The sequence below is a fragment of the Euprymna scolopes genome, chromosome 13 (assembly GCF_053919585.1).
Source record: "Euprymna scolopes isolate OS-2025 chromosome 13, ASM5391958v1, whole genome shotgun sequence".
Taxonomy (NCBI): domain Eukaryota; kingdom Metazoa; phylum Mollusca; class Cephalopoda; order Sepiida; family Sepiolidae; genus Euprymna; species Euprymna scolopes.
The window spans coordinates 129,903,243-129,930,966 of record NC_136494.1 but is presented as its reverse complement, the minus strand read 5'-3'; the positions used below and the strand labels follow the sequence as shown (position 1 = coordinate 129,930,966).

General features: G+C 34.7%; 1 protein-coding gene across 1 annotated transcript in view; it reads left to right on the top strand.

The window, feature by feature from the left end:
* The window catches only part of LOC145292193 (cilia- and flagella-associated protein 65-like), a 2,765,874-nt gene that overhangs the window by 2,374,852 nt on the left and 363,298 nt on the right, over nucleotides 1-27,724 (top strand). Inside the window, exon 35 of the mRNA XM_080138498.1 lies at nucleotides 17,720-17,863. Coding sequence (XP_079994624.1) covers nucleotides 17,720-17,863 — 144 coding nt within the window. The remainder of the gene's footprint in view (nucleotides 1-17,719; nucleotides 17,864-27,724) is intronic.

Below are 27,724 nucleotides of genomic sequence, written 5' to 3'. Positions count from 1 at the left end.
AGAAGAAAAGAAAATGGACATGTAAAGGTGAAGATGAGAATGGGCTGGCTGTGACCAGCATGTGGTCAGAGGAAGGAGAACCGTGCACCAGATAAAATGAACACATGGAAACGAGGGATTTTTTAAGTGGTGCCCAAAGTAATGGTATTAAATACTTTTGTTTAAAAAAAAGAAAAAGAAAAAGAAAATAAATTGGAGCATTGCAAATAGACAAACAAATAAAGCAAATAAATAAATAAAAGTCCGGTTTGGCATTTTTCTCTTTTTAAACAAAAGCATATTCCATAGTCTAGTTTTGCCGTAGTTTAATTGATCTATGTTTGTTAATAGATTTTCTTGTGTGTGACACATTTGCTCAAGTGGCAGAGTTATCACCTCGCATGGAAGAGATTCCGCTTTCAAATCCTAATTTAAATGTTTCTAACTGATGAGTTCAAATGAGGGCGAAACTCGAGTTTTAGACTTCCGGTTTGTTCATGGTTTTTGTGAGCTGTGACGTTGCTTGACTGTGGAAATAATTATATATATTAGTATTAATATATATATATATATATATATATATATATATATATATATATATGGCATAATTTATGTTGACACACTGGTTCCTGTCAGATCACCGAAGTTAAGCAAGTGGATGACCATTTAGGAATACCAGGTGCTGTATGTGCTCTCTGTTTATCTTAGCATTGCTTCCAGTTGTCTAGCACTTCCCCTTGCTAATGGACTCAAGCAGTACCAATTCAGGAGAGGTGTGGTTAGAGATTGCGCAACCTTTGCTTCAGAATTAAATGTGCAGCTACCCTTACAGGAGGTATCTATTGTCTCTTGAAACTGAATGGCATTGATTAATAAATATGTATATTAGTATCAATTAATTAATATATATAGTATTAATATATATTTAATAGATTTAATATAGATTTATATATTAGTAAAGCTTTAATTATCATCATAAAAATCCATCATAATCTTTGTTGTATTTCTAATTTTCTTATTTTGAGATGAATTCAATTTAGCATTATGTTTTTGTTTTGTATGAACTTAATGAAACAAAAATGTGATTTCTTGTTTATTTAATTATTGATTAAGATCGCAAGATTCACAGATGTTTGCACTTTATAAAATAGCATCTTGTCATCATTTCTCATAATTACATCATGTTATATAACATGATGTGTTGAAGTCTAGTTTGCATTAATTTTTTTGCATTTTGTTTTTTTTATTTACTGTTTGTTTAGAAAAGAACATCAATCCTCGACGTAGATGCCCTTGACTAACCCGACAAGCAGCAAAACCTGCTGTTCTTTTTTTATTATTACATTTTCACACCGAACAAGGCACAGTGCCACTTTGATGTAGGGGGCTTATCAGGGACATAAGTTGAAGGGATGCTATGTAGGGAGTTGAGCAGCAAGATATCTGTTCACATTACACTTGAACTTCTGCATGTCAGTACAGTTGGGGAAGCAGGAACCTGGAAAGGAATTCCAAAGTCTAGCAGTTCTGAGGAAGAAACTATTAGAGTAGAAGTCTTTCTTACATCTAGGGATCTCTACTGTGTAGGGGTGGGAATTTGCTGCTTGTCAGGTTTGTTGGGAGACTTATGTTGAGGGGGTAAAAAGGCTTGTAGCTCGTCAAAGCATCCACCATTAAAATACTTGTAAAACAGACAGAGATGCAACATTTCGTTGATGGGAGAGAGGCTGGAGCTTAGATGACAGTTTTGGCGACTCTCTTTTGAGTGAGAGACTAGTAGTATAGTTCTAATTGTTTCTTTCCCTCTCCCATGTTTACTGCTTTCCTAATTATACTAACCTGCAAAAGTTTAAATGTAATGTGAATAGACACCTAGTTGCTACATTCCCCATAGTCCCTATTAGGCATGACCTCAAATAGTAGCCTCTTACCTCCAAGTGGCAATAAGGTTTGTTTTGAGTATAAAAAAAGGTGTTCACAGTGTGAAAATGTATGAAAATGAAACCTGACCAATAAGAGTTGAGGACATGCTTTACATGCAAAGAAATAATATGACAATGACACGATTGATATGTAATGTGAGTCTTAAATATAAGCTTAGATCTGATGACCTCAGGGGAAAATAAAATCTGGACAGTATAGAGAGATGTATATAGAACACGAGGTTTCAATATTATCATCATGTGAAATAGATTAATTAGCTGTTAGGTCAGTATATATACAACAGTGGTGGTAGCAAGAGGAAGACAAGGAAAAACATTGGAGAGAATGATAAGAATGGACTTGGAAGAAAGAGGGTTAAATAAAGACCTGGCCAAAGATAGATTTGTTTAGAATTCAATTTTTAAAAGTCGTCCACCACATGTCAGCAACTGAACTGAATATGATGAGAATTCCCAACCTTATGGACTAAATCATTTATTCAATGGTATTAACCATGCAAATATAAACATCAGCAGAAAAAAGCAATATATTATCTGAATTAAATCCCAATGTTAAATCATTGCACCCTTTCTGAAAGTCTAACAATTAATATCTTCAGCCAGATATTCTCAGGAAACATCAAGTGAAATAAGTACATAGAAAATGCCACCAAGTCTGATGCAAACAAGATAGGCTCCCTCTACCGAACTAGAAAATTTTTCACACTAATAATATCCTATATCTCTATAAAACCACCATTCGCCTGTGTATTAAATATTTTTGCCAGATCCGAACTAGTGCATCAACCACCAGTATTTTTGTTTTGGACATAATTTCTTAACTAAAAAGTTCTGAACTGTTTACAAAACACTATCTTCTGTCGCATCACTGCAGTGTGGCATTACTGTATTTGTTTTACAAATACTTCCACAGAATGTGCTCTGATAAAGTTACTATTCTTGTATCCCATCAACATAAATACTCATTTAACTAGCAACAAAATCACACCACTTCACTCTACACTTGCCTTGATGTCAGAAAAATTTCTACTCTAATAGCCTTTTTATTATAACTCTAGAAGTACCTTTCTGTTTTCAGACCGTAGCAACGTGCAAAAAATTAAATGTAATGTAAATAAAAAAATTTACTCTCACACTTCTTACCCACAATCCTCTGTAAACTCTTGACAATGTCAGCATAAGCCAAAGAACTCTACCAATATTCATTTTAGTATTGAACATTATAGGATTAGATATATATCAATTTCATTTGTGAGTAATAATTTTGAAGTATTTTATATACATATTTCCCCAAAGCCTCTGGCCTTGATGGAGGGGAAACTAAAACTTGCTACAATGGTTTCAAATGATCTGAAATAACAGTAAGGGGAGACGATTCCCAAACTTTCTCATATGTTATACTCCCCCCCCCCACCTCTTTTGGAAATATGATACGATTTTGAATATCTCCAGTATCAAATAATCCTTATACACTGTGAAATTTACTTTATGTATGAAAAGGGGAGATATAACATATGAGAAATATTTGTAATCAAGTCTCCCTTTGTTGTTATTTCAGATCATTTGGAACCATAGTAGCAAGTTTTAGCCTCCCCTCCATTAAGACCAGAGGACTTGGGAAAATATCAAATATTTTGTAATTCATATGCAAAACTAGGAAAACAGATGACTATGATTGAAACATTTTATGACTGTAAAAAAATGCCAAAAATAGGCTCTGAATGATGGATGATCTCCTTAATGTGTGAACTTAAGGGCAAATGTCACATAGCATACTACACAATTCAATTCATTAGCTTTCCAACGAGCCTTCGTTTGTAAAATTGTGATCAAGAGCCTTTGAGACTTGGAACTTGCCAAAAACGGTGGTATATATATATATATATATATATATATATATATATATATATATCCAGCACCAGTCAAATATAAGCAAAATCTAAAGGTCAACAATGTAAACATCTTTTCATCAAGCTTGAGAGTTCAAAGTAGTTTTACCTAATGAGCAATGCTTTAAGTGTAGTAGCCGACTGATGATTTCCTTACAAGAACTCTACCAACGAAGGGATTAAATATTGTAAATTTATATCGTGTAGATGAGAATCAAATATTAATTTAAACAAATGTTGTTGAAAGAAAGCAACACTTCATAAGTGTTGTTTTCTTTCAACAACTGTTCCAGACATCTCACACATTTACTCAAGTCTTGGAAACAGTCCAAGTCATCAGGTATTGATTTAATAATATTCAAGCTTACTATTTTCATAATTCTTTATCAACATAGAGAGGATATCTTGTCGCTAAACGTACACAATTGGAATCTATTTTCTGTTTCTTTGTTTAGATAGACATCAGTTAGCATATGAGCAATGGATTTGTAAAATAATATATAATTAATTATAGCATTGATTGAATTTTTAAAAAATTCATCTATTTCTACCATTATTTTTGTTTATTAGCTGGAGCTGTATCCCAGCGTTGCCAGGGAAAGTATGTTAATTCCAGAAATTTCTGGCACAAACAAACCATTGAATTATTATAGCTGTCTAACACAAACCAAACAAAATTAATGTAAAACATTCGGATTATGTGGAAGTTCTGGCTTATAGATTTTGGTTGAAAATGACATGAAACCGTTAAAAGTCAATTTTACTCAACTGAAAAATTTAAATTTGTAAATACTAGTTTATTTTTATTTTTATTTCTAGTTGTCTAACAAGAATGAAAATATAAAACCGTGTTGTCAGGGGAGATGGCAAATGAAGGTTTTGGTTCTAAATCTATAATGGCTAATGAAATAGGGAAAACTGATTTTACTTTATTATATAGAAGATAAATTCATATTTTATTATTCACTTACTTAGTATTCATATTCTTTATTTCTTATTATTTACATTTATTCATTTACATATTTTTTGTTTTATTTTTATCCTTATTCTTTATCAATTGATATTTAAATATTTGTTTACTTATTTATATATTTATTATTATTTAAGGTGTGTGAAAAAGTTCTCAGTAATTTCTTTTTAAAGAAGACTATTGGCTAACCTGCACTTTTAAACATTTAGGTTTTGATTTCTTTGTTCACATTAAAAACTTTATGTCATGTTGAGATAATTAAATATGGATTATCGATTGAACACCCAATTGAATACGGATTTACCATGAAAAACGCTGAAATTATATTTGAAGTACAAACCAAATGTTTGGGAGGTTTGTTATGAAAGACTTTCTTTTTTTAACAAACTTTCCAACATCACTTTCAAAATATATCCCTTGGAATATTTGCATACTGGGTCATAAAATGTACAACTTAGAATGGGTAGTGCCAAAAATTTGTACTACACATCCGCAATTGATGAAGGTAATATATGTTTGTGCTTTACTATTTCAATCTTAATTCCAAATAACGTTTCAGGTTATATGTAGGAACCTTGGAAGTTAGCATCCCCAATGATGTTGGGTTTTACATAGCTGAGAAGGAAAAGATAACGAAATACCAATGTCTTCTTATGTACGACATGAAAAGAAACTTGAATCTTAGGAAGATCTCCATCATTCCAGCAATTATAGGAGCAACTGGACACATGAAAAAGGGTTTCAAATAACTACTTGATAAATATACCCGGTGAACCAAATGCAGGAGAGATTCAAACAGTTGCGCTTAAAGAGATGGTTAGAATCTTAAAAACAACGAGATATTATAAAAAGGCTGACTGGGAAGCCATCAGGGATCTCATCAGAGACGCCCCATAGCAAAATATCTTTTCACTTCCTGCTGAACATTGCACAAATGAAGCCACTGAATGGTTCAAAACGGCAATTGAAACATATGTTCCCACACGCAAATTTTATAGCAAGTCCCACTCTCCCCAATGGTTTACTTCTACTTGTGCAGCTACCACAGCACTAAAGGCAGCACACGTACCACAAATTTAACCAACATAAGTCCAGTTTCAACAGGCAGAAGTATATAGAAGCCAGAAATAACTGTAAGAAAGAAATAGCGACAGCTAAGAGAGAATTTACTGAAACCACTAAAAAACGCATCGAAGCACAGAAATTAGGAACCCGTGACTTCTGGAAAATCTACAACAGTCTAGTAAATAATGTGCAATCAACAATTTCCTCACTATCCAACAATCATGAGGTTGTCTGCTCTGCAACTGAGAAGGCTAATATGCTTGCCAGTCGGTTTGCCTCCAACTCCACACTGGACCCTGCCAACCACCCCCTCCCTGACTTTCCTTTGCGGACAGACGCCACACTAGACGATCTGAAAATCCCCCTTTCTCAGGTGCATGCTATCATAAGAAATCTTGACACTACAAAAGCATGTGGACCTGATCTCATCCCGGCTGTGCTATTAAAAAAGTGCTCAGCCGAAGTAGCTCCAGTTCTCTCCAAACTTTATAACAAATGCCTTAATGAATCTTGCTTTCCTGCCTGCTGGAAAACTGCTTATATGGTACCAGTATTCAAGAATTCTGGTGAAAGAACTGACCCAGTTAATTACCACCCAATTAGCCTCCTCCCACTTTTCGCCAAAATATTTGAGACCATAATTAACCAAGCTCTAGTCCATCACCTTACAGATGCTAAACTTCTGACTGACCAACAATATGGATTTAGGCAAGCCTGTTTCACAATAGACATCCTAACTGTAATCTCAGAACGTATATATCAGTCACTGGACAAAGCGATAGATCTAGATATATCTAAGGCTTTTGACAGGGTATGGCATGAAGGTCTTCTCAGGAAAATCAGATCATATGGTATCACTGGAAGAATACATAATATAATTAAATCCTTCATAAATAAGAGAAAAATCCAGGTTGTCCTTGACGGTCGTACATCTAAACAATATGATATAAATGTGGGAGTGCCTCAGGGATCTATCCTTGGGCCTCTGTTATTCCTAATATTCATAAATGACCTCCCTGACAAAATTGTTTGTGAGATGGGTATATATGCTGACAACATCACACTCTATAACAGACATGACAGGAAAATAAATGAACACATATCTAAAGAAATGGCAAAAACAGTAGAGGATGACCTCCAATCTGTAGTGGAATGGGGGATATAAATAGATGGTCACATTCAATGCTGCCAAGACTAAACTTGTTTCCTTCAATAATTACAAGAAACCTTCTCTACCACCAATAGCAATGGCCAAAGACTCTTTATCTGAAAGTACATCTTTTAAACTCCTCAGCCTAACGCTCACAGGAAACATGAGTTGGAACAATTACATTGAGAGTATTGCCAAGACCCCTGCAAAGAAGGTATGTTCTCTCTACCGTGCTTGAAAGCTACTAACGCCCGAAAGTATTCTGTAAGGCCACCATTCGCCCATATATGGAGTATTGTTGTCATATTTGGGCTGGTGCATCTGCCACTAGCCTCTCGCTCCTAGATAAGGTTCAAAAGAGAGTCGCCAATCTGATAGGTCCTGAACTGTCATCTAAACTTCAGCCTCTGTCCCATCGATGAAGCGTTGCATCCCTCTGCCTGTTCTACAAGTACTTTAACGGTGAATGCTCTGATGAACTGCAAGCACTTGTGCCCCCTCGACATAAATACCCCCGACAAACCTGACAAGCAGCTAAATCCCACCCCTACACAGTAGAGATCCCTAGATGTAAGAGAGCCTTCTACTCCAGTAGTTTCTTCCCCAGAACAGCTAGACTTTGGAATTACCTTCCGGGTCCCTGCTTCCCAAACTGTACTGACATGCAGAAGTTCAAGTGTAACGTGAATCGCAGCTTGCTGTCCAATTCCCTACACAGTATCCCTGATGCCTATGTCCCTGATAGTAGCCCCCTACAACAAAGTGGCAATGTGCCTTGTTTGGGAAGAAAATGTAATAATAATAAAAAAAAAAGATGACCTGGTTGGAATGCATGATGTAACCGATAAACGTCTAACATCTGGTAGGATATTTCATCCTCAGTTAGAACAAAAGCTTAAGAACATTAAAAAAAATGTTTTAAATAATACTAGATGATGCTTGAACATTTGATGTGACATTGATACACGGTATATTTATTTGTATCCTTAATCGATTATAAAGGCAAATACAAATACTTTACAAAATACACCAAGAGAGTTATAGAATAAAATTATCATTTGCTTTCAATTTAAGAACTTTTATGAATAAACCTCATTGATGTAAGCTACGACACAAAATAAACACACTGTTTCGAGTGCTGGTACTGTTGTTATTTTATAGTGAGCAAATCGTTCTTCTGCACATAGTTCCAAAAGATTGTGCTTGAGGATTGCCTGATCGATTTTCATTTGGATGTAGCTATTCATTATACTTACAATACTGCAGGCATTCAACCCCAATTTCCGAATCAGCAAGACTGAACAGTTAAATAAGATGTAAGGGAAGGTTTTGCATAGAAAAAAATGATAGTTGCCAATGCACAGAAACAATGTTGTTATTTTCAATCCATGTATTTATAATTCTATGCCTAGCATATCCGATGGTGAAGCCTCAGCTTGCTGGCTTTGGGGAGTGTGGAGCCACCCTTTAATTGCCATTGCTTCCAGGTCTACTCTGACCCGGAGTGGTACTACCTGTTATGGTCCCAACTATGGGTTAAATAGAAACCGACTTGAAAAAACAAAACAAATATATTCTATTTAAAAAATTTTCTTCAAAATCACTGGATTCAGCATTAAATAATCTGAAAAATGTTGATATGCCATAAAACAAAACAACCAACCAACCTAGCATATCAGTACTTGTCACATACAGAGGTAGAGAAGACCAGAGAATGACGAACCCTGATGCTGACTCCTCCTAGATTTACCCTAGAGCCTCGTTAACTGAATAGTACTGACATTACCATGTTGCCACCGCTTCTATAACAGTGATGAAGGGTTAAAGTTTAGACGGCGAACTGCTGCTGAATAAAACTGAATTTACATCATCAAATCAAAATACTTGTTGCCATGGTGATTGACCAAACAAGTTGACCTATTATTTACTTCATCCTTTCGCCCCTTTATGATGATAACGCTGTTGTTACTACTGCAAATACCACAGATTTATTCCTCTCTTACAACCATTTTTTGTCTCACGTGCCTTTCTTTCCATTGTCTAATGCATTGAATGGAATGATACCACGAAAACATACAAAACAATGACATTATTACCATATATTTCTTTCATATCTTTCAAAGGTCATGTTTATCAGGTACATCCTTTTAAATACAGAACCCAGATTACTGTGCAAATTCATGCCACAAAAACGGAGTCCGGTGTGAATTGGATCCCTTTGAGTACAAAAGGCTCCAATTCACACCTGACTCCGTTCAAACATCTGTAAATCAGAAAGCACAATTAGTTCAGAGCTGTAATTTGCCACACAAGCCATACATATATGAATCCTTGCATATGCACACTTTCAGGAGCATTACTTATTGAATCATAGATTCTATAGGTTTATTGTGCTACATTCGGTGGTGATGGTCCAGATTGGAGAAGTGTACTCTTTAGCAATCATTAATATCAGATCGACTCTAACCGGGTTGGTAGTACTTGATCTGAATATGACATAAAACTGTATCCATGGTGAGGCTCTGGTTTGGGAGATTTAGGAGTTTGTAATCAACTTATAATTAGGGGTAGGCTATAGAAACAAAATTTTTCAAATAAATGCCAAAAGTGGCTTATTACCTTCATTTATATGTAAATAGATGGGAACAAGTGATTTTGTTCAAAACGGGTCAAAATTGGAGGGTCGCTGGCCCCAAACGTGATTTGACCACGTCGACGTGTGAAAATGGCCCAAATTTCGCCCCCGAACACACTTAATCACTTATTGAAAGCCACAGGGTGCATTTTTGGACTATAAATGCATTTGTATCATTAAATCTAACATTCCCATTGGCTATCCCACAGGTATAGGGTTTTTTAGGGTATCTCAGAGTCCAAAATGGGTCAAAATTACCCCAAAATTAGCCAAAAATGGTCGGAAATCACGGATTTTCCAAAATGCACCTCCCATGGGCCCAAAGACACCTCTACATGGCAGAAACTGTTGGGAAATGCTTGAAGCAGGCACTCTCCTAACTTTTGCACTGTTAATGAGGGGTATAAGGACCTTTAAAAGGGGCTAAATATGTCCGATTTAGCCAAAGAGAGTCAAAAAGTCCCTAAGAATCAACATAGGTTGTAAAAAAGGGGCTTAATTTGAGTTATAGATGAAAAATTACCAAATAAGGAAATGTTTTCTTTCTGTAACAATGCAATGGCATCTTTAAATAGACACAATAACATTGCATTGCATTAATTGTGAATTTGATTGAACTTTGTTTTCTTTTTCAGTTAGTAAAATGCAATGAACATGGCTGATATAGCAGGGCAGATTGACGAAGATTATAATTACGATGATTGGACTTATCTTCTGCTTGATTCTCTTCCAACTGAGGCTGAATGTGTTCAAGCTGTGCAACATCATGCTGCCAAATATGGTACCACGACACAGAAAAATCATATTCACCAGTTCTCCTTGCGATTACTACAATTGTGGCAGAAAGCCTTTGGAAGTGATGTTCGTTATGTTACAATACCTGGGATAAAACATAAACTTGATCGATCGCTAAAAATTTACGACAAAGATGTCTACAAAGCAAAGGGTTCCAGACGTGTAAATATGATTAAATGGAAACGAGAGCACCATGTCCTTCTCAATATACTTTGAAAAGATGTGAATCCTGATGAATTTGATGTACATGAATGAAGATTCTTTGTCAATCAAAAGTCTCTCTCTCGCAAATGGCTCATTGACACTTTCCATGTCGATATGGAACATGAACGGTTTCTGGCAGAGCAAGAACTGCACAATCGTTTGGATTTGGACGATGATCAATTTGAAGTGGAGGATATAAGTGACCAATTGCCAGAGCATGATACCTCAAACAATTTGAACTACTCATTAAACAGATCGGGTACAATCTGTAGCACTGTCCCATGTACCGAGATCGCCATGATGTGATTGACTAGCTCTTTAATGCATTATATTGATATTTTACTGTTGAATGATTTTAAAGTAATGTGAAGTGAAGCTGTGTCTTGAAATAACAAAATAATTCCTTTGCTAATTACTCATACCTTTTATCAAGTTATTCAATATATTGGTTACAAATCGAGAAATAGTGAATCGAGGGCCATTTTCGTCAATTTTGGGGTAACTATGAGAACAATATTAATTCAGACTCTTCTTGGACAGCATTTTATTGACATTCAATGTTCAATTTACAATTAATTACTTTCTGAGAAGTTGATGTAGTAAAGTTACGATGTTTCTAAAAAGTATCATTGATGAATGAACTAATGATTCATATGTTATGTACCGTAAAATGTAATTTTGTCATTTTTGGATTGTTTTGACCCTTTTTACATCCTCCAAAGATCTCTAAATACCCTAAATACAAATGGATAAGATAACAGGGTGGTTATTTCAGTCTTCCAACTGTAAAAAGCCATACAGGAGTGTTTATAGGAGCCCGATGAGATATAATACCTGCATTTTGGGGATTATCCATGATTTTCGTTCATTTTTGGCTAATTTTTGGGTAAATTTGACCTATTTTGGACCCTTAAGATACCTTGAAAAGCCCTATATAGGTGGGATAGCCAGTGAGAATGTTAGATTTAATGATATAGAGCCATTTATGGTCAAAAATTGCACCCTGTGTGGCTTGGGAGGTGCATTTTGGAAAATCCGTGACTTCCGACCATTTTTGGCTAATTCTGGGGTAATTTTGACCCATTTTGGACTCTGAGATACCCTAAAAAGCCCTATACTTGTGGGATAGCCAATGGGAATGTTAGATTTAATGATACAAATGCATTTATAGTCAAAAAATGCACCCTGTGGCTTTCAATAAGTGATTAAGTGTGTTCGGGGGCGAAATTTGGGCCATTTTCACACGTCGACGTGGTCAAATCACGTTTGGGGCCAGCGACCTTCCAATTTTGACCCGTTTTGAACAAAATCACTTGTTCCCATCTATTTACATATAAATGAAGATAATAAGCCACTTTTGGCATTTATTTGAAAAATTTTGTTTCTATAGCCTACCCCTATTATAATTGCCATTATTCCCAAGCCTATTTGCAACATAATTTATAGTACCAGTGAGGGTTTAATATATGGATTAAATAAAACTTGTCACAAATATGACGTACAACATGAAACGTTTATATATAGATATCGGTTTACATCATGAGTAACAAGTTAAACAAAAACACATTAAATACACATTCAGTTATATTTAAAAAAACAAATTTAAACATAAAATCTTTTATTAAAACGACTAAAATATCAAATAAGACAAAGAGAGTTGATATTCCCTAAAGCAAAAAAAAAAAACATAAAAAGTATTTCTTTATAAGCGTATGCACTAAGTATTTAATAAGTATTTCTTTTACAAGCATATGCACTAAAAGGATTTGTTGATGCATCACTTTTAGAATCAAATCATTAAAATATTCAAACTAAATTCTTGTTATTTGAACGATGGTAAAATTTATAGATTTCAAAATAGTAAAAAAAGAAAGAGTTTACAAAAGACGGAGAAGGAAAAAGAAAGAAGAATGAAAAAAAGTAAATTCTAAGTAATTGCATTAGTGTTTCAACAACTTTTGCTTTTTTGCATTAATCAAAAAAAAAAAATCTAACAAAGTTTACTTTTTTATCCATTACTGAATTTAGATGAATGCAAAATGTAAGAAAAATGTTTTAACCTTTTCAAGATGTTTTTTTTTTGTTCATTTAGAATTTAATCTCATATCATCATATAGTCAATGTAAAATAGTTGCCATTATTCCATCAGTTTGAAAATAAAAAAATATGTAATTTTTTTCACACTTAACAAGGCATATTGCAACTGAACTAAGGAGTTACTATCTGAGATCGTGTCTGCAGAAGACTATGTGAGGAGTTGAGCAACGAGATGTATGCTTACATAACATTTAAACTTCTGCATGTTAGTACAGTCAGGGAAAACGAACACAGGGAGAGAATAACAAAGTCCAGCAATATGAGAGTAGAAGGTATTAGAGTGGGAGGCTTTCTAGCATCTAGGGACCTCAAACTGCAAAGGGGTGGAATTTTGCTGTTTGACGAGTTAGTCGGGAGCATGTACATCGAGGGGTCACAAGCAAGACCTAAGAGTTCATCAGAGAACATTCTGTTAGTTGTAAAACAGGCACAAGGATGCAACATTGTAGCGATGGAGCAAGAGTTGGAACTTAATTGATAGTGTGGGATCTATTAGAATTGAGACTCTCTTTTGGAACTTGTCTTAGAGGGAGAGACTAGTGGTAGATATACCAGTCCAGATGTGGCAACAATACTTCATGTATGGACGAATGGTAACCGTTCAGAGATATAGGGTGCTCTCAAATGTGAGTAATTTTCTAGCACAGTAGAGTGAGTGGATTTTCTTTACAGAGTATTTGGTAATATTCTCACTATATTTGTTCCAATTCATGTTGCCTGTGAATGTTAAGCTGTGGAGTTTTAAACAATGTAAACAAGGTAAATTGTTATTAGTCATGACTATTGGTCGGCTTGAAAGTAAGCAATAAGAAATTCTTATAACTTTATGTTTTATATGTTTCTCTTTACAATAAATCTGTTCCTCTTTGATCTGATTCTTCACCTGATAAGTTTGCTTTCTTCTGTACCTCTATTTCCCTCGCCCATTATGTTTTCAAAAAATATTTCATTTTTAATATATAAGTAACATGGCATTTCCATGAATTCTTTAAATCTATAAAGCTACAAGTAAATCTTTATATACATTATAATAGTGACATTGTCGCTCTGTGGCATGGTCTCTACAAAACTACTTGGTCAATTTTTGTCTACAGACTTGAAACTTCATATATGGGATATTTGAACCTGTGGAACAAAATTGATTTGGATTTTAGTCTGAAAATAGTTGCTAAAGGTTAGAAAAGGCTCTCCACATGCATAAATATATATTTATATGTTTACTTGCAATTATTTGTCAAGTTTGATATGCACATGTCATTAGTTCAGACGATAGTGATTATCGCTAGAACTGTTTTGGTCACGATTTTAGCTGATAGCATCCAAGTCAGTTGTTTTTTTTTTAAACTTTTGAAATGATTACTATATATTAAGTACAATATAATAATCAATAGAGAATTAGCTCAATAATAATACATACAAAATCTACATAAATTTAAACTATATTTAAGCATATTTTATGATCGAGCAATGCCGGAAGGCATGCTAGTATCTTAATAAAATGGCACGGAACTATTTTTCCATCTAGGCTAAAAAGAACAATTGCTCTGACTATATAAAGAGATTTTATATCATTAGTTATGTGTCCACTGAGTATCCCTCAATAATGTTAGATAATGCTTTTGAATTAAAATATAGCTATAATTTGTTGGGTATGACTGAGTTATTAATTATCCTTAGTGTTAATAATCATAAAGTTCTGAGTCAAAAATTGTAGTTTTTTTATTGATTGTTCACTAAGTTTGGGTGTGAGAATCCCATTTATGCATGTAAAAAAGAAAAACATGATTAAACCCATTGGCATTCTCTTGTGTGGGTATTCCAGGCAAAGATATGGTGCTCCCAGGTCGGACTGACAAAAGATACTGGCTTCCTGACCTAAAATGCACCAAGCATTGATGTTATTGTTTTATTTTTTGTCTCTTTGTAAAACTCAATCATGTTCTGCAAAGCCAAAAACAACAGTTTTCTCTCTACAGAACAATCAAACAAAATACCATAGCAAAATGCTTAGAGATGTAAAGAACTACAAGCATAAAAAATGTTTTTCAAAATAACTGGATTCGGCATTAAATAACCCCACAAAGGTTGATATGCAATAAAACAACCAAAGAAAAACTGTGAATATATATTCGAAGACATACATAACTTGAAGCATAAAAACCTTTTTTTCAAAATTGCTGAATTTGACATTAAATAATTTGAAAAGAGTTGATATGCCTTAAAACAAAACAAACACTACTCGCAAAGGAGAAGGTCATACTTGGGAAATTTGCTTTCTGAACACAACTACCTAGCTTATCTAAAGTCTACAATTAAGATGTTTTGAGCACAGCATCAGCTTTGGCTCAAAGTGAGTATAGTTGACTGATTAGATAGTTAAACCATGTGACATAGACGATATTTGAAGTTGGATATTTCATTTTCAATTTTGACTTTAATAAAGAGGTATATTATTTATTATTATGTAGTGATATAAGACTCTAGTAAGAAGAGGCACTTAGTTTTCCTTGTGATGTTTTAGTAACTTTTAGTTAAGGCCATGGATGATGATTGATCAATATAAAACAAGTAAAATATAATTAGAATTTACATTTTTGTTCTTCGTAATGAATGTACCAGGTTGACCGCAGACAGGATATTCAAGAAAACAGCTTCAGTTCTGAACAACAAGACGGACAATGACATAGACCACATCAATAATGCAAGAAATAATCAACAATGAAAAGCTAATCTAAATAATCTTCACATCTAGAGAAAAGCTATAATAAATAATAGATTATCATTTTCATTTCAGATAAGAAATAAACAAGTCGGAAGGACAGTGGAATTTCTTTTTTTTTTAGATGCATTTATGAAGCTCTAAAAGAAGTTCTGGTCGTCACTTTGAAATAGCGTTTTCATTTGTCAGTCAGGCTTTTCAGTTTGGAATAACATTTTCGATGCGCCCATGCACGTCCATAACAGTTCTGTCTGTCAATTATAAATGTGGAATAGAATGTTCGTCAGTCTGTCACACTAAAGTTTGAAATGACATTTTTATAATTCTGTGTACACTTAAATTTGATATTGTATTTTTAGATGCGCCTATGCTTTTATAGATGCGCCTATGCGCATCTATAAAAGCTCTGCCTGCCAATCATAAATAAACAAAATTTTAATCAGTTTGTCGCATTTAAATTTGAAATAGTATTTGTAGATACGCCTATGCATATTCATAAAAACTCTGTGACAACTCACTCAAAAATAAAATTTTCATTAGTTTGTCGCATTTAAATTACAAATAGCATTTTCAAGGAGTGCTTTAAGATATGCACTTGCCTCTCAATAACAAAATCTGCTTGTTAAACATAAGTTTGAAATAAAAAGTTTGTTGGTCAGTCATATAGATTTAAATAGCATTTTTCTTTGTCTATTTATGCTTCAGTTTAAAATAGGATTTGTAAATGCACCCATAAGAGATTCTGCATGCTAGACAATTCATTTGTACTGCTTACATCAGTTCACTACACTTATGTTTAGAAATAATATTCTCGTTGGTCTCCTGTTATGCTTAAGTCTTCTTAGTTGAACATGTGCACACATACAACTGCCATTTATATAATATCCTTTTTAGATTTGTCACTCGGTTGGGTTTTCATAATGCTTAAGTTCGAAATAGCATTTTCAGATTCTTTAGTCAGAAGCTTTGTCTGATGGTTTTCAAATCGAATTTTCATTAGTCTCTCACATTAAAGTTTGGAATAGTATTTTTAGTAGTTTATCAATCATATGTTTACAATAGCATCCATGCATCTCTATATGAGTTCCTTCATGTCAGCTTTTTTTTTTACTTAAAGGCCAACGCTTATCAAGGCCTAGAGGCCACTCCATGATAAGAGTTAAGTGTTAGGTAGATGGTGTGACAACATGATTAGTAATGGTAGAACTTGGGTAAAACTTAATTAGTTAAGAGGACGGCTCAACAAGAACTTATTTACATTAAACTTTAAAACAACCATATTATAGTCAGTTGGGAAGCAACCCACGCTATTGTTCTACAGACTGACAGTTGTAGGAAATAAACTCTGTTCATGGAATTTTCGTTTAGTTTTAGGCACAGATAGAGAGTGAGAGAAATTGTTGACCATTGTTGTTTGTTGGTCTGTCCTGCTTAAGTTTGAAAACTTATTTTGCCATTTATTACACTTCAATTAAAACAACTTTTTTCTAATGAATTTGTCATGCTGAAGTTTGAAATGTAATTTTAGTAGGTATCATCCATCTTTGTAAACGGTTTCTGCCTATTCATCTGTCAATCTATTGCATGTAAGTTTGAAATACCATGTTCGTCTGTCTGTCACCTTGAAGTCAAAAACAGCAATTTTAAATGCTAAATGCACAGATTAAATTCAAAACCCACTCAACAATAAGGATTAATATCTTTTTATTTAAATTATCTATTGCTTTTTTATTTTCATTTTCACAGAATTTTTCACATGTCCATTTTTTTCTCTGTACCACCTCTTTCTCACAAAAAAGACATTTCTCTATTCTTATTTTCATGGCAAGTGCTCGACTGAGCTTCAATCTATGTTCTCCCTCGCAAGACATGACCACTCATCTATCTACAACTACTTCTATTCTCTATCTGTGCCTAAAACTTAATGCAAAATCCATGAACAAAATTTATTTCCTATAAATGCCCGACTGTGGAACACTATACTACAAGTTTGCTTTCCAGCTAACTATAACATGGTCGATTTTAAATCCAATGTAAACAAATTCATGTTGAGTCGTCCTTTCAAATAATCAAATTTTATCCAATTTCCACCACCATCCATTATTAGGTTGTTGTCTCATTGACCGTCTGACACTCATTAACCCTTATCCTTGAGTGGCTTTCAGGACTTGATAAGCGGTGGCTCACTTGAAAAAAAAAGAGAGATGTTTATTTTCCGTGTTACAGCATAGAATATATTTTAATGTTTTGTTCATTTTTCCCCCTCTCTTCAGATTGTTGGCCTGTCCAAGGAACGAATCTCCCTTGGGAACATTCCGATGTTTGCAATGAAGTGTGGCCTTGTGTTTGTAAACAACAGGAGCACAGATCATCAGGTTTCCTTTAATTGGAAGTTTGCTTCACCTGCTGACGAACAGGTAAGAAATATTTTCTTGGTGCATGTTTTTGGTTCGATGCAGGTGTGTCAGTTATCTCAAAACACCTGAACTTGAATATATATGGGTTGTTTTTTTAGAGACAGCGAACTTTAAGTACAGAACCTTATTTTTGTTAATTGCAGATTAGATATTTATCGTTTATTTTGAGTTCAGCTTGGGTTTGCAATTCATTATGAAGAGACTGACATCCGAGCAGCATTTGCAAATTTGCAAATGATACGATCAATTTACAGAGAGAAACATTTGATGAAGGAAAGCAACACCATGGTTTTGTGTTCCAGAGACGGACAGTTCTAAGAAATAAACTTTGTTCATGGAATTAAGTTTAGTTTTAAGGATAGATAATGAGGGAGATTGTTAGCAGTTCTAACTAGAAGAGTGTGTGCAATGGAAATGGACACCATAGATTGAAGCTCAGTTGAGCAGCTGCCATGAAAATAACGATAGAGCAGAGATTGACTCACTATGGTCTCTATATTTCAAAGCAAAGAAAAAGTACTCTTAGCAGATGTGACAACAGTACTACATCTTATGACGTATTTGGCTCTTATATAGGTAGAAGATTGTGTTAAGACTAAGATATTTTTTGGCGCAGTAGAGTGATCTAACTATTTTAATAACGACAATCGGCAACATATCTGATGTAATTATTTCATTTCAAGCCAGAAAGGCAAATCAAACACAAAGCTTGTCAAGGCAGTGTATTTCGTCACGAATTGAAGTTTAATTCACTGCTTTTTGTTGAATGTGATTTACAAGAAAACATGACTGACACCTAGCCCTTTGTTAGGATCAAATTGGAGTATATCCATTTTAACGCTACACTTTATCATTTCTATACTCGGTCAGTGAAAGAGAAGCCCTTCTACATTTAGGCAATTCATTATTTTTGTCTCAATAATGCCTTTTTTGGGGAGCTGGATTTTCTCCAAATAAAAATAAATTGATGTTGTATCGAATTCTGTCCTCCTGAGGAGATAAAGATATTCATTTCTCTAAACTGGTTTGATATTTAATAAACATATTTCACCTCTCTCAAATCTTTTCTCCGCGTTACTTCTAGACGAGTGGTTCCCAACCTTTTTTACATGGTGGCACACTATTGAGCTCTTGAAATTTTCACAGCACACTTATCACAAATAAATAAATATTTAAATGAATAATTAACAATGCTGGCAAATGTTTATTATCGAATATTCAAAATATCTTACAATTAAAAAAAATCAATAATTATCATTATCTATTATTTATTGTTATCGAATATTCAAAATATCTCACGATGAAAAAAATCAATAATTGTTATCGAATATTCTAATTATCTTGCAATTACAAAAAAAATAACAATTTATTATCTATTACTTATTATTATCAAATATTCAAAATACCTCACAATTAAAAAGGCAACAATTTATTATATATTTTATTTCTTCTCTGTTTGATATTTAAGCCTCAGTATCACGTAAGTAATAAAGTGTGAGTTAGGATTTTCAAACCATAACCACGTTCCACCATTACTGATCATCACAGCGTTGTTTCACAGTCTATACAACATTTATTAGCACTTATCCTTGAATGACCTTTAGACCTTGATAAGTGCTGATCTCCTTTTAAAAATTCTGATCCCCTTGTAAAAAAAAAAAAAAAAAAAAAAAAATCCGCCTTTTTGCAGCTCACCAGTAATTATTTTGCTGCACATCGATGTGACATGACTCGGTGGTTGGGAATCACTGTTCTAGACAGACATGAGACAGTGGAAGGGAATTGGTTGGGATGAACCGTTTCCTTCTCACCTTTGAAAGTAGTTGAGGAAGTCGATTGAAACGAGCTAATTCCTTCTCACCTTTGAAAGTACAACCACTTAGTGTTGCCAACTGGGAACAATAAAATAAAAATAACATTTATTCCAGACAAAAGAGATTAAGATATTAAGGAAAGTAGTGAAGACATTACATGCCAGTCATGTTATTTGTAACGAAATATAGAATTGTTAATAAAACATTTTTGCTGGAACAATAACAATTCTAAAATATTGCGACAAAATATTTTCTTTAACCTTATTAACACCAGAGCGACCGAGAATGGGCATCATCCGAGCTGCTTTGGAAGACAAAGCATCCATGGTGTATAATAAAATACATTTAAAAGTTATACCAGATTGATAATATCCACACATTTTTAATGCATTATCTAAATCCTCCTTGTAAAACATTTATAGCAAAACCTCATCTTCCTATCATAACTAAAAAAATTGCTTTTTCCCTCAATGCGCTCAAGGTTAGCTGAAAGTTCCATGGATAGAGTTTCTTTCTAAGAGCTTTTTGTCTGTGGAACAGATGACCGTGAAGCTGCTTCTCTGCAAACTACAACAAAGTTGTCTTCAAAACCAATGTCAATAAATAATTGTTATAAAAAATGTAATTAAACTTTGCTCATTTCATTAAACATTTTCAATCATCTCATAATATTCTTCGTCATTACGCTGACACACCAATTATCTCAATAACTCTTATTCTAGAGGGACTGTTGGCATTGCTAAGTAGTGATTATTAGTAAAAAATATTTAAAAAATATTGGGTGGATTTAAATAGAAAAATATAACATTTTTGGTGAGTGATATGCTTTTCTATTCAGATGAAATGATTTATACAGTACTAGCCTGGGTGCCTGGCGTTGCCTGGGTGTTTGGAGGTGTGTGTTCAATAAAAAAAAAAGTGGTAGTAGGCAGGCAAGCTCGAACCCGTGATGCAAAGGCGGAAAAGAAAGTGAAAGAAATTCTGACGTCTTACTCCATGACATGACCAGAAGTTTGGAATGTTAAAATTAGGCAAAGTCAATCCAGCCGATACAATGACTTGCAAAAATGGCTCGAAAAAAATCGACCCCTCATTGTAGAAAACTGCCCAGTTGAGGATGCAGGAATTATTGTTTTTGGCCAATTTTTTTATATTTGTTGTCTGAGATGTTGAGCTTCAAAATGATACCAGTCTCATGAAAATTCATCGCCTCTGTCGAAAGTTTTAGGCAGACATATATACATATAAACAGACAGGTGAGATTTATGTATACAGTATGATTGATGAATTATTTTTTGTGGTCAGATAGAATCCAATATGAAAAGTAGATACAAGATTGCATCATTTAAACATGTCATATGTGAAAAATTGTAAAGCCAATTTGATCACGGAACTTAAGTTAAGACCCTGATCAGTACTGAAATAGGTGGCCATTTGGGAATACCAAATTTTTTAAACTTTTTTTTTTTAAACAAAGGTATCACCACTTATCAAGGCCAAGAGGCCACTCGAAGATAAGGGTTAACAAGTGTACAGTAGACAATTGGACAATAAAGTAATCGTTAGTAATGGAAATTTGGTAAATTTGTTAACTTATATGGAACGGCTCATCAAAAACTTGTTTACATTGGACTTGAAGACAACCATATCGTAGTGAGCTGGAAAGCAGGAAAACGGAAGACAATTCCATAGGAGTGCAGTTCTAAGAAAGAAGCTTTGTTCATGGAATCTACGTTCAGGTTTAGGCACAGATAAAGAATGGGGGAAATTATTGATAGTGTTATCTGATAGACAGGTGTTTCTTGTAAAAGTTCAGCGAGGAGGGGGGCATAGATTGGAGCTCAGTCGAGCACTTGCCATGAAAATAACGATAAAGCAGAGATAAACTCGCAACATCTCTTCTGTAAGAAAGAGGTCGTAGGGAAAAGAAAGGGACATCCTTACAAGGCTACGAAGCGTTTTTTGAACTCTATCAAGGCAGGAGAAGTCCTTTCTGCCCAGATGTGGCAACAGTACTCCATCCTTGGACGTACCTGGCTCTTATATAGATAGCATCAGCAGTGAGATATCTACTGGAGTGGTAGAAGGATCCCACCATTTTTCCAGTGGCCTTGGCAATGGATTTAATGTGTGTTCCATTTCAGATCAGGAGTAAAGGGCAAGTCCAGAAGCTTGTCAAAACATGAGGCTTCCCCAAGACGAGAGCCATTCATTTCAATTCATGCCAGATAGAGATCAGAGCGTTGGTGATATAAAGACAAAAGCTTGGTTTTAGATGCATTAAAAGTAACAAGCGACCTCTTTCCCCATTGTACCACTTGGTCAAGATGTTGCATGTTCTCTCTACTTATCTCTCCATTGTTTCCAGTCATCCTGGATTTTCCTCACCATTAAAATCACGCAGTGCCGACTCAGAAGAACTGTAGAATTGCACAACCCTTGCCTTACATGTGCAGGTACCCTTGCAGTGGGTATTGATAGTCTGTCAAAACTGAACGGAGACATATCAAACAATATAAGCGCCAATTGTTTCAGTTCACACCACCCATTTGACATTTGGTTTCGCTTGATGTTACATGCTAGTCAGGATCTTGATGTTGGCAATCAATCTGGTAGAAACTGGACTATTTTAGTGGCCACTTAGCTGTTGGGCTGAGGTATTCATTATGGATAGCCCTATGAGGTCTAGCTTCTCAAGCCTTGCTTTACATCTTTAGAGCTGAGTAAGCTTATAGTTTGCTGCATGGGATTCTCTTACTAGGAAATGCCGACGGGATTATGCAGGCATTTTTTGCATGGCCAGAATGCTCCATCTGTAGGGGTGCTGGCTCGATTCTACACACTTTCTGACCTGGTATCACTTCCCTACAATGATTGGAATGAGGTAAATACCTTTCAAACAATAGAGAATATCACAACCTGTATTAAGATCAAGGCATATTTACTGTATTTAGTCAGTTTTGGAAATAAAAATATTGAAAATGAAGAAGACGGCAACGACGACAGTATTGATTGAATTTCTCAACGCTATAATGGTGTGAGAGCAATCCTTCCAAACAGACACACACAATGGTTCCATTTCTTCGCATTACTCTTCTGTACATGCAATATCCAATCAGAAATTTTCTCCTTCGAGAGATCGCATTCAATTAAAATAAAAGATCTAATCTTGTCTTGATCTAATTTCATCCACTTGCTGATATGAAATAAAAATTGGATGAATGAAAGATTAACCTTTGATTTCCAGGACAGAATAAAAAATAACGTTGCCGTAATTGCACAGACAAAGAAATTGTTTCAGACTGGCCTTTTTTTTTCCATTGCTTGAAATAGGAAGCAATATAACCGAGAATTCTATCTGTATTTCTACTTGCTAAAAGTGCCATGTAAGAAATCTAGTATCAATTGTTATAGAAAACTACAAATTAATTTCTGTAATGAAAAAGTGTTGTTGAGAATGACGTTTACCCAACAGATCTGAGTTTGTAGAGTTCTCAAACAATCATATTAACAATACTAAGCTGGATCACCGAAGTTAAGTTGAACTTGGTTAGTACTAAATGGGTGACCATTTGGGACTTCCAGGTGCTGTATGTGCTCTCTGATTATCTCAACATTGTTTCCAGTTATCCTAGACTTCTCCTTGCCATTGGACCCAAACAGTGCCGGTTCCGGAGAGGTGTGGTTGGAGATTGCACAACCCTTGCCTCAGAATTACACACGCAGCTGCCCCTACATGGGGGGGTATCCTTTATCTTTCAAGACTGAATGGAGGCATTGAAAGAGGAATATCAAGTGCAATCTATACATATTTTGCTGTTGAAAACGTATAATCATTTTTGTCTGTTGAAAATGTAAAGACTATCTGATCATCCAAGACATGACAGATGACGTGCACTGGAAGTTTGCTAAAAGAGATGTTAGTTTGCAAAGAGCCAGCTCGCCTCAATTAGCCTGATCCACTGATAGGACGAGGTCGTCAGCTAGAGGCCAGGTGGAATGGAGGAGCTGTCAGAAGTGTCAATGTCCTCCTACATACAGCGCCTGATATTCCCAAATAGTTACCCATCCGGTATTGGCCATGTTGCTTAACTTTGGTGATTTAATACGAATCAGTGTGACGGTATAATTATGCCGTCTATATATGTTGACGACATACAACACATCAAACCAACATCATTTAAAAACCGTCCATTCTCACTGATAGCGATAGTTCTCTACATTTTGGTAGGTGTATATCTATCTTAATGCTACAGTTATTGTCTATATCATTTAAACACTAGATAAAACATATCGACTTCGATTAGGTCAACCAAGACCCATAACTCGTGTTATGTGAATATTAAAACGTAGCCGATAATGTTATAAAATCTAGTTAATTATATTAGCCTATTTGTTTCTATTTATTGCAGAAAAAGCATCAAATGTTGAACTCAATTTCATGCAATTAAATTTCCATTGATGTTAACGTCCGTTTTATATGCTGGCATGCATAAGATAGCTTTTAAAAAGTGACTTTTAAACAAGCTATCTCTAGCCAGGTCTTTATTTCTCCCTCTCTCTTTCAAATGCATTCTTGTCAGATTCTCACATGTTTTCCTGGGCATGTCCTGGGAACTGAACCTGCGATCTAAACTATTTTCCATCTGCTAACTTATGTTACGTAATCATGGTGGCCGGTTGTTCGGAATGTGTTTGTACATTCTATATAATGTTAGCATGTACTTTCGTAACTGGTACAAAGTATACACAAATACTGACAGCAAAATAAAAGTCACAACACAGTTGATTTACAAAAATATATTGCTTCTATTTTACACCGATAATAAACTTTTGGGTGACAAATTATTATTCCATATTTTAACATTTATTGAAAGATGCAAGGGATGTGTAGTTAGACGGTTGTTGAGCAGTGAAGAAATGGTGATATGTAATGCCCTTCTTGCTCTCTGTGACCGACTGACTTTTTTCTTTTATTTTATATAAATAAATCTGATTTATTTATAAAAACATTCTTTCCAATTGAAATGTTTAATATTTCCCTTGTTTATTTTCTCAACCTTTGACCGATATCTCTAACATATTTCTGGATTAAATTATGTATTCTGTTAGATAATATTGAAAGTACAAATTCTTGATATTTGAATCCATTTTCATGTATACACCGTATCGAATGTTTTTCTTCCCGCAGTTGCCTACCAAAATCTACCACGAAGAACTCTTATCCACTCTTTCAACGTAGTCATATCATCAAAGTCTCTTGATCTGCACGCATCACTCTATACCGTCCAGATGTCTTGTCTTGAGTTCATTAGATCTAAGCCTAAGTGTTTCTTGAGCATTCATATTACACAGCTATTGTATATTATCTATACGTTTTTATTGTTATCAGTATGAAAATATATATTTGGATAGCTAAAGCGTTCATATTAAATTCCTTCAGAAGATTTCAATGTTCAGTGCTTTATTAATTTCCTCTTTTTCCTCCAAACACCTAATAAAGTTTGGAGTTTTAATTCACTACTAGTAAGTACCTGTAATAAACCCACACCATTTCTTCCCCGTTTATCTGAATCCCATTAGCACTTGCTTTTAATCGCTTGCTTGGATTATTGACTTTCAAAGAAATAGTAATAGTTATTTTTAATGAAAATAACAAACAGACAAATATATATATATATATATGACTGTTTATCCACTTAAAATCTCATTATTTACTTGTTGAATATGATCATGCTAGATGTTTTAGCTCGATAAAATTGGGCAAAAGTTGTAGACTGTTAACTTAGAATTAATGGTTTAGGCGAAATTGATGGTTGAATACGGTTAAATTTGTGCTCATTTTTGTATTAAATACTAATCTATTAAACTCTAGCTGTTGATTGAATGTATATCATAGTATTTAGTTTATTATCACGAAGATCCATACAAAATTTCAATTATATTGGCTCAGTAGTTTCTAAGAAAATGTGGAATTGGCGAACAAACAGACAAAGAGAAATATAATATAGATTGGTTAGCTCCTATCATTTGTCAGTACATTATATCAATTTCAAGTGATTTCTGAATTGGAAACAACAAATCAACGTTAAGTTTATATGAAACTAACCTGGGTGCCCAGCGTTGCCCGGGTGTTTGAAGGTTTGTATTGAGCAAAAAAAAAAAAATAGTAGTAGGCAGGCAGGCTCAAACCTGTACGGTGAAGGAGGAAAAGAACATGAAAAAAAAAGTGATGTCTTTGTTGTTGAGCCCATCTCCAAACCGGAAGTGATGAATGTTTAAATTAACGCTAGTCAATCAAAAAGAGATGACTTTCGAAAATATTGGCAAAAAAACGACCCCTCCCTATATGAAAGTGCCCAGTTGAGGGTGAAAGAATTAATATTTTAAGCCAATTTTTCAATATTTGTCATCTGAAGGGTTGAGCTTCAAAACGATACAGATCTCGTGGAAATTCATCGCCTCTGCCGAAAGTTTTAGGCAGACATACAAACATACATACACACATTTAAACAGACAGGTGAGATTTATATTATAGACGTTGCTAGCCTTTTTTTACTCTATAATTATTTCTATGGAAAGCTCCAATTTCTGGTCGTTCCCTGTGAAACATTTACAACAAGAATTGGTCCGTATATCCCCACTTTTCTTTCTTTCTTTCTTTGTGTACATAAAATCAAACAAAGTTTCTCTGAACAGAGTTTCTTTCCAAGAACTTCTCATTTACAACAGGACTGCTTTCCTGTATATCCGTCTTCAAATTCTTGTTGAAAGGTTCCCTTAACTAAACTATTTTTGTCCATTCCTTTAATCGTTTGGAATCCATTTATAGTATTGTTCATCATACAACTGGCAATATCTTTTAAATTAGAAGTCATGTTTAATTCCAAAATAATTTCTGATGGGTAGCTAATCGGTATACGTCTTGGAGACAAAAAAGTATTTACAGTTGGGGTCAAAAGAGTTTGAAGACCTATTTTTTCTCAATTTCTTTATTAATTTTGCTTTATTTTTCATTTTGAACTCTTCCATCATTTGCTGGTTGTCATTCTGGTTCATTCCATTACTACATTTTACAATAAAACCCAAAATTTAATAATAGTTCAACATTTTCCACTTTTCAGGTGAGCCAAAAGTTTATGCAGGTAATCTTAATTTATTGATAATGGCTAAAGGAAAGATGTTGACAGATAGGGAGAAGGGTGAAATTGTTACATTTCTTGCTGCAAAGAAGTCTACATTGGAAACATGTGAAACGTTTCATCATTGACGGCAAAAATGGAAGAAAAAAAGCATAAAAGTGGCAGACCAAAGGTGACTTCACCACGAGATATTAGAAAAATCAAGAGGAGTTTGCTAGCAAACCCACACAGCATAAGCAAAGCTATTTTCGACCATGCAGGAGTGTCTGGCATCTCTAAAAGGACCCGAAATAGGATTTTGAAACAAATAGCCGACCAGAGAACACAGACAAAATGCCCTCCTTTGAGTAATATAAACTGTCAGAAGCGACTAGCATGGGCCACTAAATGTTTGAAAACCAATTTTCAAAATGTTCTCTGGACTGACGAAGCCAGAGCAACCCTCGACGGCCCCGACGGTTGGGCCAAGAGATGGCTTCTTAAAGGGAATAGCCCAAGCTTGCGATTTAGACATCAACAGGGAGGAGGAGGAGGAGGAGGAGTGATGATTTGGGCTGGAATTATTGGAAGTGAGACTGTTGATCCTTTTCTTGTCCCTGACTGTGTCAAAATGAATTCTGTGAACTACTGCAAGTTTTTGGAAGCAAATTTATTGCCCTGGTTGACATCACAAAATGATGCTCTCAACCAGAATCTAATTATCCAACAAGACAATGCCCCAACCATGCTTCTCGATTCACAAAAGCTTGGCTTTCAGACAAGGGGATCTCTGGTTAACGTCTGATGGACTGGCCACCTCAGAGTCCAGATTTGAAACCGATAGAGAACCTCTGGTCGATTCTGAAGAGGAAGGTTTACGAAAAAGGGCATCAATTCCATAGAACAAACGACATTTGTGAGAAAAT